Source organism: Balearica regulorum, chromosome 5 (genome assembly GCF_011004875.1).
Source record: "Balearica regulorum gibbericeps isolate bBalReg1 chromosome 5, bBalReg1.pri, whole genome shotgun sequence".
NCBI classification, from domain to species: Eukaryota; Metazoa; Chordata; class Aves; order Gruiformes; family Gruidae; genus Balearica; species Balearica regulorum.
The window spans coordinates 64,278,622-64,292,598 of NC_046188.1; the positions used below are offsets into that span (position 1 = coordinate 64,278,622).

Here is a 13,977-nt window from a genome sequence, read left to right on the forward strand (position 1 = left end):
ACGTGTAAATGTAATTATTTTCTGTTCCTCTGTTGAGAGAAATGATATGGCCGTGGGTATGCAATGGGTGACTGCAAAAGCTGAGTGTCATATTTTTGTTTTGCACGGATTTTATTCATCCCTTTCCTCATAATATAGTGCAAGTATAATTATGTGGTACTGAGACATGGTGTATTATGCAGGAAAACACAAAGGACTGTTCTTAAATTCTAACTTGTTTCTTTTCTTTAGCAGTTGAAGAGCAATGTTGTTAGTTTGGACAGTCACATAAGCCAGTATGTTAAAATTTGCAATGAACAAAAGAAAGAGGTATGTAAAAAATTTGTTAAGAATTTTTGAATGGTTAATTGTTACAACCTTGAATACAAAAAAGTGTTCATGGGATTGAATCTATGAGGCAATATTGTCCTAATTCTCCCATATAGTCTTTTGAAGTAAGAAAGATGTTGTGTATTCTAACAGGAATATTATCTACTGTCATTTGTAAAGGTTTTCAATACATAAGCACAGGATGATAGGTTTCAAAAAAAAAAAAAAAACCAAAAACTAACAAACCTGTAGTCCAACTAAACAGTACCTTTTCTTAGATACTAATGTTGAAAGAGAAACTGAGAGAATATGAAGAAAACCAAGCAAGCGTTCCTGAAAATCATAATGTAGCAGCACTTTCAAAGAACCAGCAAGAGGAAATACAAAGGTAAGTTAATCACATTACTATCTTTCTTCAAAACTGGAGTTTGCATAACTCGTAAAAGTATTTGTAAAACAAACTTGCTCTTTTCAATATTGGTTTCCTCATTTTTAACATTGCTTTACTTAAACTAGGTGTGGCTTTGCATAATTCATTACTTCTTTTCAGAACAGCTTGGTGGTGGATTTAAAGTGGAACAAATATCAGGATACTTCCTCAAGTAGACGATATTAACCTTCTAGGCAAATTATTCAGTAAAACACTACAAGATAACCATGTACTCTGATCCTCAAGAAGCTGACATAACTCACCCTGACATCACAATTTACATCAGTGGTGAAGGTCTTGCATCTATAATTACTTTGTTATGAAGTATTTACTAAATTGACAGAAGTGCAGCAATGTCAGTATTCTGGGGATTACATTTATTCCTATCAAATTTTCATTAGAACTGCTGACATCAAGAGTGTTTGTTTATGATAGGGAATTGAATCTTACTAAAAGTTTTGTACTTCATCAGTGTGCCATGTAGGTTTTAAAACGCTTATGTGCTGGGTTTTTTAAAGCTTATCAATAGCTTCATTATTGTAATGAAGATATTTCATGGGAAAGTTGACTATTTTTGTCCCAAGGCTACCAATGTATTCTGTATTAAAGTGCAGTTGAAATTCTACCATTAATGCAAAAAATTTTAGGACAAGTGTTCTCCTAGGAAGCTCCAGAGCTCTGTAGGGTTAAAGTTGTTCTACCAAAAGCTAGAAAAATAAGAGAAAAATAACAACTATCTTTAGTCTGGGTTCTTTAAAGTACCATATTGTAATGTAGGCTTTCAGAAAAACTAAAATGATATGTGAATTCTATAAATTTCTTATCCTATTTTGAGCTAATATTTAGCAATATTGCTATGAATTGATTTTAAGTCAACTTGATTTTCAGATCTAATTTTTATTGGTTTTCTTGTGTTATTGGAAGGATCCCCATGTGAAAGCCCTATCTTTCAAAAGTGAGTGCACATGTGTTGTATATGTGTATATGTATACGTACATATGTACACACACATGCAGTGCCAGATAAAAATGAAATGGTGATCGCGAAAGGTTTGGTTGCAAAAATATTCAGTGCAAATCTGTATTTGGGAGGTACAGGGCTGGGATAAGGTCATTCACTAATGTGTTATCAGGAAGAACAGTGAAAAACTGGTGAAAGTCCAGTGATGAAAAATAACTGCCAGTCAAACTATCAACTAAAAATTAATCTAATAAAAATACAGAAAAAAAAAAAAGGCAAGCAAACTGACTGTCTTTTGCATATACAAAAATTCCAAAACTCTACTCTATGTTCTAATGGTGGTGTTTCTCCTCACAGTCCAGTTGAGTAATTTAAGTAATCTGGGGTGTGGGAGGGTGCATACACGTGGCAGGAAGGAGCATATGAATAACTAGCTTTCAGCAAAGCTATGTAACAGGTCAATTTTGTGGGTAGACAGAATGTAGTTTGTATAAATAACAGCAGCCACTGCTACTGTTGGCAGATACTACTTCAGTAGAATCTTTCCTGCAAGGTTTGAGAGGCAAGAACTTGAAGTTCTTTCCACACGGAGTTTAATTTCTGTCTGTAGGTTCTTTACTTTCTATTGCTTTTGTATTTCTTGGTCTCCTACTTGGTGATCTTTTCTGACGTGACTGCCTCTCATGAGAGCGCACAAAAAGTAACAGATTAGGACATGTGATGTGTAAATTTGTTGCAGAAGTCAACCTATTCCATAAGAATGTTAGATTTTGGTGTGAAAGTCTAGATCTATCTCTGCATATATCATTGCATATTTCTGAGAGCTATTTGCCTATGTTTATTCAGTTACTTTTTTCTTTTATTGACCCTTTGAATGTGCTATTTTTTAATCTGGAAAACCTTCTGGGGCAAAAGTAAAAACCCATTCAAAGCAAAATGCTCTCTAACTGAGGTTCGTTTTACTGGTGTTCCAGAGGTTTCAGTAAAGCTCTCATTCAAATTATGTAAATTTAATTTTCAAAAGAAGTGTAGGTTTCTAAGTCATGCTGATAGTTCTGACAGTTTTCCTGCATATTTTTGCACTGTAAGTCTTTAAGGTTAACTTAATTTCCTGTGATTTGCCCTTTACTACATTCTATGTGTGTAGGAAGAATCGATCAAGGGCAAGGTCTCGAAAATGTCTTTTCAAATGCTGGACATATTCTATGCCAAGGTTTGCTGATCAGAGAACGTTTGGGTTTTAATGTTCTGGAATATCCCTAGACATACATGTAAGCCTATCCCAGTCCCTCTATATATTGGGGACAGCGGATGTTGTATTCCCTTCCTTGTAAGGATCCTGTGAGGTTCATTGTGCTAATGGTGTAAGTTGATTTCCCCTACATTCATTTACAGGTTTTGAAGGTATTCTGCTGTCTTCTCCCTTCTGTTTAGGACAAGGTACAGGGGCCTTATCCACAACCTTGTGTTTCAGTCCAGCTACCTATGGCTTTTGCTTCACTGTTATCTGGAAGAGATTAACAAATTACACCATTTGCTGCTTCAAACACAAAGGTCATTTCTGCTCCCTCTGTCTAAGGCTTGGAAATCCGTTGTCTGCCAATCCTTCAAGTCTTGAGCCTGTTGAGGTAGATAGTGGACACTGGCTTTGGAACTACCACCACCAAGTCCATGAGCTCTTTGAGACCAGGTAGTCCAGAGTTAGTTCCCTGGATATGCGTACAGGGTCTCTGTCATTAAGCGAAGAGGGTAAAGATAACTCCGTAAGAACAGAAGTGTGCTTACTGAAAGAGCAAATCCAGCTCAAGGCAGGACCATAACTAAACGCTTCTATACTTGATGCTATATTTGGGATACTGAGGATTATAAGTATACAAAGGGTTGATTTACTGTAATAGTTCCCCACAGTGACTGTACATAGAATCAGAATCTGCAGTCTCTCTTGAATTATGCCCAGGGTTTTAGGAAGGGAAATTGAGAGAGACAATTCACCTTCATCTCTTTGCTGTGTTTCCCAGGCACCTAGGAGGAACCATGTTTCTATGGATACTATGGAGGAAGAAAATTCTCCAACCAGTTATGTGATAGATAGGATAGTAGTGCAGATTGTATAGATAGAAACAACGTGGGGTACAAACTCTGATACTCTGCAGCTGCCTATTTTATTCCTTAAAGAAATGTTATTTCTAAATTATGTGCATGTTTTAGTACACACTTTTATCTAGATACCGTAGCATTTTCTGAACACTTTTAGGTAAAGCTGTTGAATTTGTAAAACTGTAGAGAAGAATTCTTTTGTTAATTCTGTTTGGTTTTAGAATGAGAGTAATAAAATAGTAGAATAAAAGACTCAGAGTTATTCAAACTTTAGACTAGGAAATGGAATTGCTACTTTCTGATACATACTGATCAGTCAGCTGAAGTCAGCTACATGGCAGGAATATCTGCTCAACTTGCTTTCTAGTTGAAGCTATATGTTATTTTATAGGATTTTTACAGTATTTAGTTTTATGATCTTTATGCTAAACACTGAATCACAACCTCAAATGTTGCATGCCTTTAGAACATTTGCGTGTTAAACAGTGCCTTCATTCTTATGTAGAGGTCTAACAAGTCAATAGGATGTTATGAAATGTCTTGTACACAAGGTTGGCCATTGATGAGATACACAGTATCTTTTGGGCTATTCTGTGCTGCCTTTTCACTATTCAGGAGTGAAGTGAAAAAGTGCCACCACTGAAACTTATATTGCGAGATAACAAATCTTTGGGGCTTTCTCTTTATAGTTGTTATTCTGATTTGCATTGCAGACTAGGGATAAGGTGATTTTAGGGCCATTTAAGCATTTGTCGTCTTGGAATAACTCTTAAGTACCTTCTATCACTAGTTTGTTTTTTCCCCTATTAGCCTAGTCAGTGTTAAAACATGATGCATGTTCTGATTTTTGTTGTCCATTAGTGATTAAAATTGTACAACAGAACTTCAGAAAAAGTGAGCAACTGAAGACTCTTATGTGGTCTTCCTTTTTTGAGAGATAGCTAGCAGGTTTTTTGAAGGAGACGTTGCTTGTCTATGGCAACAGTAGTCTGATCTGTTTAATAAATTGGTCTAAGTAGTAGAGAATGTGGGTATTTAGCATCTTTTGGAGGTGGAGATAAGGGTTATGAGAAGAAGTTCTAGATGTCTTTCTTAGGAAGATGACACTGGGATTCAAAAATACCACAAGGTTTGAGTGACTCCTTCAAAATTTCAAATCCCATTTCCAGTTCAAGTACATAAAATCTTCACTGATGTACTTACACTTTATTTAGTGCTCATCCATAACAGGCTTTACTTTTTTTCTCTTAATTTTTTTATAATTATTTCATTCACTTGGAATTGAAAGTTCCCCTTGTGAAGGAGGTTGTCATAAAAAAAGTCTTCAGTAAGTAATCCGTTATTTACTCTGATATTTTGGTTCTAACAGATACAAAGAAATCCTTAAAAATGTGTTTGCAAACCGTGAGGAAATCAGAAAAGAATACCTCAAGTTGGAAATGCAACTGAAAGAAAACATGCTGAAGACATATTACCAGAAACAATGTCATGAACAAATTCAACTGATGTGCTCTGAAGAAAGAGTAGAAAAGGTGAGTTTTCTAGAATGTAATACGAGGTATCATGTCTCTGAATTTTGCTATGCTAATGTATGACTTTTGCTTAAGTAATTACATAATTAGTTAATGCTTAAATACTTAAACAATTAAAATGAGATGCACTGCCTGTCACTCAGATAACATTTTTTGACATTGATACAGAAAATGTAGTACTAATGGCATGTGAGCTATTTTTTCCAGACTGCACAGAAAACTGTTGATGTGCTTATTGCTGCTAATTGTGAAAACTTTTCAACTTGTACTTCTGTAGGCTTGATTGTCATAGTTATTTAAGACCTGACTAAGGAGACTCATGGTGCTCTTGTCCAAAACCAAAGCATGCTAATGAAGCTGTTAACAAGCTGAGTAATCTGTTTGTGTTTCATGAGGAAAACCATGGACCTTGTACTAAACAAGACAGATTCTTATTGATGTTTTCAGTTGTCACCAGGAAGATGTTTGCATAGCTGCTTAAGGACAGTCATGTGTGAACTGAAATAATTACATTTAGTTGCCTTGAATTTTAAGAGAAGAATTTGGGGGCTAACTACGAACAATTGCTGTTGTACAGCGCTAAATGTTCATGTCCTTTCTAGAAGAATTAAAGTATAAATAAGCAAGGATGCTTAAGAGTATCTTAATTTTTCTAATGCAAGTCAGCTTAAAGGAATATATATTTTTATATAGATATGAAATTGAGGGTGGGGCTGATTTTGCTTAGTCACAGTACCAATCTGTATTTGGCCAAAAATGCTAGTTTACCATATGACTATTTTTTTCCCCCCAGTGATTCACATGAAATTTGGTCCTTAGATAAATGTCAGTGTGAAAATATATCACATGTTTTTCTTGTCATTAATGAAGATATTTCAAGTGACTAATGTGTTCTAGAATTCTCTCATGTCATAAAACTCCAAAGTAGTATTTTTCTGTACCATACTTCTAAATGCTCCTTACAGTGGAGCATAGCTGTATCTGTATTTGTAATGAGGAGTTACACCTTCATACACTCTATTTCATACAAATGTTTTTTATGAGCTGGTTAACTTTTACTTTGAATACTAGCAGTGCTGCACTCGGATGTTGGTTTTGCTGTTACTTAACTTATAGATGTGATTTACTAAGGGTCAAGAGTCACTGTCTTATAAGTGTGATGCCTTATAAGAGTAAGTCACTGTAATGGTAAAATTAAATGTCCTTTTGTGACTACTTTGGAACAAATTGGATTTTAATTTGGAATCCAGTCATTTGATTACCAAGTTACTGCTCACGCTTCCCTTGTGCACTATAATGCTTCTGTTCTTCCCTGTATTTTTACATATTTGCTGTTTTCCTAAATGCCTCTGGGTTTTCTCTCTGCAAAATACACTGTTAGACTACAGGGAAATTTCTGAAATATTAATTTTCAAGGGAAAAATTTTACTTAAATTATTTTCTCATTTCCCACTTAATTGTCCATGCTCAGTAACTAGATATAATAATGATTTAGGTAAGTTAACACAAAGCAAATGATATCTTATCTATACTTGAACAACCTCAGTTTGAACACTTCAAAACAATTCAAGAAAGAAGGAAAAAACTTACATATGAGTTTAGGTTACCTTAATCTCTGTTCTTACAAATGCTTTCTTGTTGGAAAAATTTTGTCACAAGTTGTCCTGTGAAATTCAGTCCCTCCCAGACAACTAATGAATCATTTCCATTTTCCACATATTTGCCTAGGTTTCCAGCTTTTTGTAGAACTTGGATGCTGCCCATTTACATGGCCTGTTTATGTCCTCCTTCCTAATGCCTGTTCCTCCACTGTTACCTGTATTTCTGCATCTGTGTTTTCCTGTTGCATGCTAAGTATCAGCTACAGCCCTGTTAGCCAGAAAATGTTTGTGCCAATAGAGAACATTGTATAGAATGTTCCTCTTTGTATGGAAACATAAAAAGTTAGTATGTGCCCCTGTGCTATAGTTACTTGAGCTATCTTGTTGAGTTTGAAGAAGTCTACTGAGTTTGGACCTGTTTTTTTCTTGAAGTTTTCTGCATCAGTCATGGAATCTGCTTTACAATTTTTTTCTTTTTAAAGATGTGGCAAAAAAACCCTGCTGGCACTTTGACAGGCTTTAAAAAATACATTAGATTTAAAATCACTTGTCCATTTCTGATTGACACTTCAACATTTTTTTACTGTCTGGAAGAGGAGTATATTTCTGGAAAGCAGTCAGTCTATCTTGGTTTCAGTTTTTCTGCTTACTGCAATTGCCCATGCTGGATCTGAAAATGCTTGTTGAGTATGTCCTAGTTCTTCAGCCCAGGAGGGACAATTTCTTCTATATCTCTTGTGATTTATTTTTTTTCAATTGCAAAACAGAGTAGCAACCAAGTATCTTGCCCAGGGCTATGCTTGTGTTCCAGAGGTTGTGTACAGCAAGCACACATAACCATTTTTTTTTTCTGTTGGAGCACACTGATGTAACATGTCCTTTCTTCCTGGCAACCGATGGGATGGGTTGATCAAATGATGGAATATTGTCAATATCACCTTTAATCCTGATACCTCTCCTGCACTGTGTAAAAGCTGAAGTATGCAAAACAGTGTGCTTGAATTTCTCTGTTTTGGCAGTCCCGACAGCTCTCCCCTAGTCTCACTGGCTGGAGGGAAACAGCGGTTGTTGCAAGCTTTAGTCTAACAGTTAACTCTTCCTCCTGGTACTTTCCCTAAGGAGCTGGTCCTTTACAAAGTGACTTTGTCTTCTCTGGATCCTCTGTCATCTTAGCAGCTAATACAGTCTAAAGGGAAAGCAAAGTTAAATTCTGGCCAGAGTCTAGTCTTTGACCTAGTGAGTTGCCTGGAGGACACATGTAGTTCAGGTCTTTACCATCCTGGTTCTGTGTTCTGCACACTATGTGTTGAAGTAAGCCTTTGGAAAAGTCAACTTAAGAAATGCAATCTGTGTCTCTCCATGTACTGTTTCTGTTTTCTACAGTATGTTCAGAAGGGCACCAGTTAGAGTAATTTCTGCTTTGTGCAACATTAGGGAGATAAATTCAGAGCTTCCTATGACATCTTGTAATAGAACTAATTTGACCTGCTATTCTAAATACATAGATTTATTCTAACTGATGAAGTTTTCATTTAGTGTTAATTTTGGAATGTATGGATGTAGAGATTTAGGTGTTACAACTTTATATGTTTGGTTTTGTTGAGTGTAGCAATATACTTCAAATGTTTGTGGGGTTTTTTGTTTGTTTGTTTTAACTAAAGTTTAGGCGTAGCTGAACTCTGTGAACTCTATCTGAAGTTTATGTTCTCTATGACTAGTTGAGTTAGTGACCTAATTTTTCAAGTATACTGCAAACTATAGTTGTTCTCTGAATAAAAAGAGTCTCCTTTGCCTTGTTAGGCCACTACCTTGTTCTTCATATCCAGCTTGCTGTTGCTGGTTTTGTGCCTTTTTGTTCTCAGATTTCAGAGAAACATCAGAAGAATTTTAATGCCTGAAGATAAGAGGGTTTTCCTTTTGCCAAATACTTCATCCTTTAGTGGGCTTTTTCTAGGACATACTGCAGTAGGAAAACAAAACAGATAAAATTGCTTCTTCATATTCATGCTTGAGTTTCTAGAAATTATTAGGTTATGTTGTACCTAGAAGTAGTCTGGATGTGCACATGTAGTTTTTCCAGCATAAGGTAATTATGGCCTAGAAGTGAAATTAATCAAATCCAATGTATTTTTTAAGGGAATAATCAATCAAATGATTATATTCTCTGTTATAAGCACTCCCAGGAAAAAAAATTGAAAATTTTTATATATAATTCAGTAATGCCCATAAGGACAATCTGCTACTTCACTTTTATTGAACAAAATGTTTGTTAGACTCAGTTGAGTATAAAAGTATGGAAAAAAATTTTCTTTTTTTATATAGAGATATTTGTGAACATCATTTGAAAGTTTTCCCCTTAAATGCTGATTTTTAGGCCACTTGCAAGCGGGATCAAAGGCTTGCAATGCTTAGAACCCACTGTGTGCACATGCAGAAGAAGAAAGAAGAGGAGATTGAACATTTTGAGGAAAATACCAATTGGCTGCATCGTGTTGAGAATGAAATGCGCCTCCTGGGTCAAGACGGATGTATTCCAAAGGTAAAATGCCTTTGCTTCAAGGGCAGATTTCATGCATTGTAGGTAACATCTGACTATAGTTAAGAATGGATTTTTTTTTTCTCCCCTCTCTTCGTCTTGCTTCTGCTTAAATTGTTTCAGGGTGGTTTCAAATTCTAGCGTTAGCTGTTTCTGTTGTTCTGCCCTAAAAGTACTTCATTGCTGGTGCAAGTATTTCTTGTTTATGAAAGTATACAATCACACGCAAAAATGTGTGCTAAAGGGGAGTAAGTATGATATGGCTGAGCCAGTTCAGATGGCTGCTGGAGAGTTGATCCTGCTCCTGGCCATACATTTCTAGTCTTGCCTTTGCAGTACCTCCTGATGCTTTTTTAACCATGTGACAACCTAATTCTTAGCCTGGCCAAAAGAAAATTCCGTTTTGGAGAGTGCTAGGGGAGGAGTGGGAAGGAGGAAAGAAGTGGGAGGTTGTGTTCTCTGCCAAGTTTTAGCAAGTAGAGTCAGCTCAGTGCAGCCTCAGACAAGCACAAGAGCTGGTGGAAGAGAAGGGATGAAGGTCTGTGCTGGAACAAGAAGAGGAAAAGAAAAGAAAGGTGGGGGGTTGTTCATCCCTGCCTTTTAGTTTCAGCCAGCAATTGGGAGTGGCTTAAATGATAGTGTAATGGGCACTTATGTGACTCATATAATGTAATATATTTCAATACCTGTATTTTTATTGGGATGACTAAATTTTGGTGATACCTTAAAAGAAATTAAGATATTTCAAGCAAGAAATTGTCATCTCAAGAAGGTGACTGAATACAGGGTCCCAGACAACGTCACTGAAATTCAGATATGGAGTGAGTACACAGCAAAAGAGGCAAGCATATTTTGGGGCATGCATGGATAAGCATGGGATCCACACAGCAGGATGTGTGCCTGTTGGATTCTTAATGTTAATTATGGCACACCCACTTTTGGTCAAAGGAAATCTACAAAGTAATATTTATGCATGTAAGTAAGAATCAAATGAGTCATACTTTTCTGCCATAAAACTTTATTATAATAGTATAGATCCACTCCATCTTTTCTTTTCAATATAGGATGGATTAATACTATTTTTGTTTAAATTTTAGTTTCTCACTTTCAGTTTAATGTCCGGTTGTCTTGGTTTTTTTTACTTACTAATTTCCCAAGGAACTCCGTAAAGATCTGCAGTGTTGCCATTTAAACCTAGAAGTTAAGGACCTGAAACTCCAGATTGAGCACATGTTATCTTTGGTGTCCCTTCAAGATCAGCATTATAAGCAGACAGAAAAGTAAGTATGGTTTCATAGCAAGCCTGATAAGACTTATTCTGACACTTGTAACTTCAGAAGATGTATGTGTAGAATTTAGTTTTAGTTGAAACAGAAGCAAGATTTTTCTCAAACATTTTTTCTAGGCTAGAATTGTGTTTTCTATAAGCAAAAAGATACGTAAAGTAATAATTGCTTTGTAAATATTGGTCCATATCCACCATTCTTTAACAGAAACTGCAGGTATGCACTAGCACTGCTTATTTTCTTTGCGTATTTTTTACAGATTCTTCAATAGAACATGGTGTCTTACTTTCCTCTTCTGTGTTGAACAGTATTGATTTTTATAAGTGTTTGTGTTCTCTTTTAATTCCTTGCACTGTAGACATTAATTAATTACCTGTATTAAAAATTGTTACAATTAAACTCTTACATAGCTAGTCAGACTGGAAAAAAGCTGAATTTTCAAGGTAAGCATCAGCTCTTTCTCTGTTATCAGTCTCTCAAAAATGCTGGAGACTAGATTTCAGAGTGTGACATAAGGCATGGGAAGTAATTGCAAATCAGTTCAGTAAACAAATATATTAAATTTGTAATTAAATCATTCCAAAATGAAATAACTAGCTTTTCTTCCTTCTTTGGAGAAAAGACGGTTACCACAAACATCATAAAAACTAATACATAAACCTGCAAAACTGAAAGCAAAATTTTTAAGGCTATGTTGTTAGTAATTACAAAGTTGCTACTTTGGGGTTTTATATACATCCCTTCCTGTATTGCTTGAACCTGCTGTTTAGTCTTGCAACTGACTCCACAGTTAATGAATAACTGTGTTCAGACAGAATTCCTAAACTTTTGTCACTTTAATTTGGTTTGCAGTTGTGTGTGGATCTTAATGTATTCCATTCTTTAATTAAAAGATCCTAGTATCTAAATTTATTTGGACTAGGCTTCTAATAAGGTTCTATACACATATAATTAGGATGTGCTTGGTTTAAACCACATACTTGGTTTATAGTCTTCATTTATCTGATAATTTTAGAAAGTAAGAACTCAGTCAAGATATACTGACTGTATTTTTGTGATGTCTGAGGGACTGAAGATCTTGGACACTGTGGAAACACTATACTTAGTAAATACTTAGAGTGAAATAAAAGATTTTGCAAAAGAGAAAAGTCACTCTTAGTCATGACTATTTCCTCCCAGTGTTATGCTATTCCCTCCCCCAAAATTAAAATAAATTATCCAGCAGAACTTGCGGGGTGGGAGGGGAGAAGGGTGAAGAACAAAAAAAATCCTTCATATTCCTAATAGTGAGAGTGCTAGTAAGGCTCAGGTTAGATATGATTTAGTCATATTTGTCTTGCCTCTCGTTTTACAGAGTGCTAAATACTTTGCTTCCAGTTCTTCGCAAGCAATACCTGACTTTGAAAGAAGCTGGGTTGACAAATAGTTTAACTGAGACTGAATTTGGGGAGGTTGAGCAGCTGATTCAAAGACAAAAATCAGTAGTTTGGGCTGACCAAACTGAAGAAAAGGAACAAAATCAAAACCATGAACTAGAGTTGTCAACTGTCTTTGCATTCCCACAACTTGTGAACACATCAAACACCCCATGCCGTAAGTATATAATTATTTTGTTCTCTGTTGGAAATACTTTTAAGTGTCTCCCACAAAAGCTGTGTTATCCATAAACACAGTGGATGCACACTTCTGCGAATGCTGAAGGCAAATGTAAAACTGAGCCTCAGACCCACTTTCTATAAATTAATACCATTCTTAATTGGGTATAGGAAATAACTTTTTCAATGGCTAGACACACTCTGCCAACAGGTCATTCCCTTCTTTTCTTGTTGTAACATACCCTCTAATATCGATGTTCTGAGATCCTCTGAGTGTTATGGTTAATTCCATTTGAATCTCTCGCATGACATTGATGGAAAAGGAATCACAGTGTCAATGAGTATAATAATTGTTAAAGTTGATTCAAAAAGTTAAGCAACTACTACAGTTTTGCACAGTTTGAAGTAATAGCCTTGAGGGGGATGAGGTTTCCCATTAATTACAGGTTGACCTGGAATCGGTTTAGTACAATATTTTATAAGTTTATTTTTCCAAGAATGAAAGGATTCCTCATTTCTACCATGGAATTGACTGGTTTGCTGTTTCCTGGTGGCCCCCTTTCTTTCCCGTAACTCTATGTAGCTGGCTTTTTTCTTTAGCTGTAAAGTGAGTTGCCCTGAGTGTAGCCTGGGTAAAAAAGGATGAAGAATCTTTACAGAAGGTGCTGTTCTGAGGAATGACAAGCAAAATCTCAGCCTGATAGTGCAGCTGCTGTGGGCCAATGCTTGTATCTTGTGCTCTGGATACACAGCACTCAACACCCTGGGGGCCTCCTGACTACAGCTAATAATCCATAACAATGAAAGACATCCATAGGTAACAAGGGAAAAGCAGATAAATAATGCTTCTGCTTCTCAAAAGCTGGTAGTCATGGAAGAGCGTTGACCCCTGGAGCACTGTGAAATTAGTTCCTGGCTTCCTTTAGCTTTTTTCCTCTACACAGCTCACTCTGCCAAAGCTATTTATTACCTCTGTTCTCATTAAGCATGTATGTGATTTTTAGTGTATGTTTGTATCTCTGTTGATCACACTAGACAGTTGATTCCCAGTATTTCATTGTCTGCAATGTAAAGGTCAGATTGTGTTGAGGGTGGACTGGGGTTTTGGGGTGGTTTTTCTTTTTTTTTTTGGGGGGGGGGAGGTGGGGAGATGGGTTGGTATTGGGTTGAGGGTTTTTTTATGGGTTTGGTTTTGTGTTTTTGGAGAGAAGGAAAAGAAAGTTTACAGACTTGTGTGCTTATACTTCCTATTCTGCTCATGCTGGTCAGGGATTCAGCAAGGTTGAAGCAGTTGTTGGCTTGGCCGTTTCTTCTTCCCACTTGGAGTGAGGGCAGTGGACCTCAGCACGAGTTGCAGCAGTCTTCCACTCTGCTCCATTCTCATTTCCTATATAGAAAGAAATTGGATATAATCTTGGATTGCTGGCAACCTTTTGGAAAATCATGGTAGTGATGAGTATCTGCATTTTGTGGCATTGCATTTGTTAGGAACCATGATGCTACTGTCATATCATAACGGAAATATATTCTGCAAAGCTTAATGAAAGGCATTAAAATAAAAGGCAGTGATTTTCTTACTTGCTTTATTTCTATTTTTAAACAGAAAGAGTACAGTTTTTGAAACTGGTTTT

General features: G+C 36.2%; 1 protein-coding gene across 2 annotated transcripts in view; it reads left to right on the forward strand.

Moving 5' to 3' along the window:
* KIF18A (kinesin family member 18A) overlaps window positions 1-13,977 on the forward strand; it is a 43,201-nt gene that overhangs the window by 11,844 nt on the left and 17,380 nt on the right. For both annotated transcript variants that reach the window (XM_075755301.1, XM_075755299.1), the window contains exons 8-13: window positions 235-309; window positions 588-697; window positions 5,166-5,328; window positions 9,304-9,468; window positions 10,624-10,745; window positions 12,106-12,344. In XM_075755301.1, the coding sequence (XP_075611416.1) occupies window positions 235-309; window positions 588-697; window positions 5,166-5,328; window positions 9,304-9,468; window positions 10,624-10,745; window positions 12,106-12,344 (874 nt within the window). The remainder of the gene's footprint in view (window positions 1-234; window positions 310-587; window positions 698-5,165; window positions 5,329-9,303; window positions 9,469-10,623; window positions 10,746-12,105; window positions 12,345-13,977) is intronic.